Genomic DNA, 3,893 nt, shown 5'->3' with positions numbered 1-3,893 from the left:
CGGTCGCGCGGCTTTGCCCACCCCCTCCGCAGGTCTCCCCCTCCGGGGCACGGGAGCCGCCGGCGTCAGGTGGAGGGTGCCCCGCCGCGACGGGTGAGGACCGCCCAGGGGCCGAGGGCAGGCCCGCGAGCGACTGCGGTTTGGGGGGCTCCCGGCAGGGCGGGGACAGGACCGGGGGGGGCGCTGCCGTGCTAGGAAGAGCCCCCGCCTGCCCGGGGCCGGAGGGGCGCTGGCCTCCTCGCGTGCTGTCGGGGGGGGGCGGCGGTTTTTCCCGCCCCGGGGAGCGACGTGTCCTCGAAGGCCAGGCGCAGCCTCTGTGGCGATCATGCGAGCGGTCGCCGGCCGCACCTCCCGAGGGCGCCTCGTGACAGAAATGGCTTCCCTTTCCTGCCCTCCTGGCCCGGGCTGCCGGCGACCTTCGCGGGGGGCGTACCGCGAGAGGGGCCCCGGAGGCGAAGGTGAGGTTGTCCCGGCACAGAGCTTGCTGGGGCGCCTGCCCGGACAGGTGTCTGGCTGCAGTCGGTGGTCGCCTCCCTCAGTCTACCCCCCCCCCGTCATGTCGGAGGCCTGGAGGAGCAGGTGTCCCCCTCCCTTGAGGGGCGTGGAAGGGGGGGGTCCCTGCCTGTGGGGCTCCGGGCGGGCGATGACTCCGCCAGGCCTCCTCCTCCTCAGTATGGCCTGCAGCCCTGATGCCATTGACTATACGGGCCCCTCCTCCTGGGTACTGTCAGCATAGCGACTGCTGCAGTCTTCTTTGTGGAGGAAGAAAGTTTGCAGAGTGTGTGTGTGCCAAGGTTCTGTTCTCATGTTTGTTTTTAGAAAGCTGTGGGCAGCCTGTCCTGAGCTGGTGCCGGGTAACCCAAGCGAGTGCAACAGAGATCCATCTCCGGGAGGGAGGGGAGCTGGAAGGGAGAGTTGTCTTGAGGAGGAAGTGCCGGTTTCTGTGGCCCCTGCGACCCACTTCAGTCTGGCTGTGGTGCTAGTCCCTTGCGACACACATTTGCCTCGTGGCCTTGGAATGGTGGCCAGTGCCTTTCTGGACTGGATTACCTGATGCAGTCCACAAAGGTCTTTGCCATGATAAATGTGCCAGTGTTTTAAGTGTTTCTCTCCGCCCCCAGTGTTGATTAGGACACAACTGAGAAGCGTTTTGACTGGCTGAATGCCTGCAGAAATCGGTGTCCCTCGAACGGAAGGCTGGAAGGGAGGGCCATGCACCCCGCTTGCCGTCCCCCACCAGAAAGGGTGCTGCTGCTGCTGCTGCTCAGCCAGAGAAATGCAGCCAGGAGTCCATCCACTCTCCAAGACCGTCGCCAGTTGGAGAGCTGATTCAGTATCCCATTACAATGAAGGCTTCAACAGAAAACAAAGGAGATACTAAGTCAGACCAGTAGCTTTTATTTCTCCGTAAATTCTCTGCATTGTTTCCCCCACCACAAGTAAATAAATTAACATGGCATCTTGCATTGAAATAGTGAGTAGCCCACAAAATGGCTCCTCTGGAGCTGTTTCACTAGAGGTCAATGGGCCTCCTCCAGAGCAAGTGTGGAGTGTTGTTCCTGTGGCATGCAGCAGAGCCGCCAGCATGGCTGGAAGCACCGGTAAATGGATACTGCTGTCCCGGGGTTAGATTCTTTAGCTGGGAAGCAGGCAAAAGTGTTGAAATAGCTTGGCAGGTCTACTTTTGTTTTCTTTCCCTTCTCCTTGGCTCCGGGGTATAGTAATGGAGGGAGGGGTGGGGAAGGTTGCTGATTTTGATAAACGGGCCATGAGTATGGGGGGCGGGGGAACAGAGTTATTCCTCCTGCTGCCCGCTTCCTTCAGCTCCCCGATCCTCTTGCCCTAATTGGAACACCCTCACCCCGTCATGCTGTGCTCATGTTGTTCTCGGCGAGTCTGCTTTCCTGGCCAGCACAAACCTTGTCTGTTTGGGTTGCACTCTTTCCAGAGCCCAAAGCAGCCTCTTTACCCAGTTTGCTTTAGTCATTCGGCTTCTGGCAGGGGCGCGCTTGACTCTGTTTGTGGCTGTGGGGAAAGGAAAAAAACCCTCGTCTGTTTCTCTCTCTCTCTTAAAGGTGCCAGAAGATGGCCAGACCCACAGGGCTGTACTGGGAGATCACCTGGTTCACAGTCGCTACCATCTGTGCCCATCGACAGGTAGGCAAGAGCCATGCAGACTCAGCAGCTGCTGCTGAAAATGATGACAAACCAGGAAGCTGCTGAGGTGGCCATTTGCTCAGTTGTGCTACTGATGCTAGAATCAAAGGCAGCCGCGTATGAGAGCCAGTGGGGTGTAGTAGTTACAGTGTCGAACTAGGAACTGGGAGACTCAGGTTTGAATTCCCACTCTTGCTATGGAAGCTGGCTGGGTGACCTTGGGCCAGTCACATCTCTCAGCCTAGCTTAACTCATAGGGTTTTTGTGTGTATAAAATGAAGGAGAGGAGGATAATGGAAGCTCCTTTGGGTCCCACGGAGGAGACAGGCAATGTACAAGTGAAGTAAATCAACAGAGAGGCAGCCAACTTTTCCCTTAGCCTTTATGTCTTTTTGGTGAAGACAGGGACTCTGTATACTGCTGGGACTGAGTGGTTCAATCCCACACTACCTACATGGAACTCTGGACAATGTGCCTGGGTGGTGGTGGTTCTCCATTATTATTATTATTATTATTAACTTCAGCACAGTTGCTCAGTATACAACCCAAGGCCTTTTGAATGTCTGAGTTGTCCAATCCCAACAGCATGTCCTCCATTCTTCTGTTCTATGACTAACCAAATCAGTTTGGATCCAGTGACCCATGCGCAGAAGAGAAAAAATGGCCAATGGCACAGTTTGGCAAATGTCTGCTAACTCTAGTGTGCCAGTTGGCATAGTGTCATAATCGATTCTGTAGCCAGCTTCATGATTCCACAAGATCTTGTACAAGAAGAAGAACAATTCTTAGATTTTGTATCATGCTTTTCACACAGCACACTGGTGCAAGGTTGTAAATTGAGCTGTTCTGTGGGTGGAAAATGTGTTTGGCACACAGGGCGCCTTTTGGATCCAGTCCAGGGTTAGGCTAAACAGCAGTCTGATGCCCTTTAAATGGCTCTCAAAATCCTCCCGCCCAGGGTCTCCATGGCAGAACTGGACACTTTGCTCTCTTCTTTAAACAAAAGCTTTTTTGCCTGGTTTCCCTTTTTATTGTAGAAATATTGTAAGATCAATGAAAATGGCAAGCAAGAAGAAATGAAAGTGTGCACTTGAAGGTTGTCGTGGTTTTTATAACTGAGACATTTTGCCTCAGAATGTATCTGAAGGTTAGGCTAGTTTTTATGACTCAGACATTTTACCTTGGAATTTATCTGAAGTCTGTACAGAGGCATAATTTGAAAGCCCAGACTAACACTGCTCACCCCAAAAGGAGATTCAGTGATGAATCTGCCAAGTGTATTCTTCAATGAAATATTTGGTTTTATCATTCACATGTTTCCTTAGTGACAGCATTACCACAAAGCTTATGCAAGTTCCTGCAGTTCCCCTATGACTAATGACAGTTATTTAATTAGTATTCCTGGGACCCAAACAGCTGTTGCTCCCATTTTGGTGGCGGGGGGGGGGGAGTGACAACAGCACAAAGACTGAGAGGAGGCAGAGTGATGCTTTTATAGATGAATTCAGTACTAACACATGCATTTAAAATGTCCTAGTTGTTTTGATTTTGAAACAACAAATCTAGTCACTGCAGGAAAGTGGAAAACAATTCGCTTCATTATTTTATTTCTGAAGTACCATAGCATTCGTGCTGCTGTGCTTTATTGAAACATTTTGAGGGCCAGTTTTTCCAAATAATTATGCAATATTGAAAAATGATACAGTAAAATAAAATTGTAAAGCAGCACTAAGGAT

The 3,893-nt window shown here is 52.1% G+C and overlaps 1 protein-coding gene across 1 annotated transcript in view; it reads left to right on the top strand.

Annotated features, from left to right (window-relative positions):
* ADAMTSL3 (ADAMTS like 3) overlaps positions 1-3,893 on the top strand; it is a gene marked incomplete at its 3' end in the record, with an annotated part of 156,111 nt that overhangs the window by 5,077 nt on the left and 147,141 nt on the right. The window contains exon 2 of the mRNA XM_015427218.1: positions 2,076-2,157. Within this exon, the coding sequence (XP_015282704.1) occupies positions 2,086-2,157 (72 nt within the window). The remainder of the gene's footprint in view (positions 1-2,075; positions 2,158-3,893) is intronic.

This window comes from Gekko japonicus, unplaced genomic scaffold (genome assembly GCF_001447785.1).
Source record: "Gekko japonicus isolate JY-2015 unplaced genomic scaffold, Gekko_japonicus_V1.1 scaffold1102, whole genome shotgun sequence".
Taxonomy (NCBI): Eukaryota; Metazoa; Chordata; class Lepidosauria; order Squamata; family Gekkonidae; genus Gekko; species Gekko japonicus.
The sequence above is the reverse complement of the archived record's forward strand: the minus strand, read 5'-3'. Positions and strand labels throughout refer to the sequence as shown.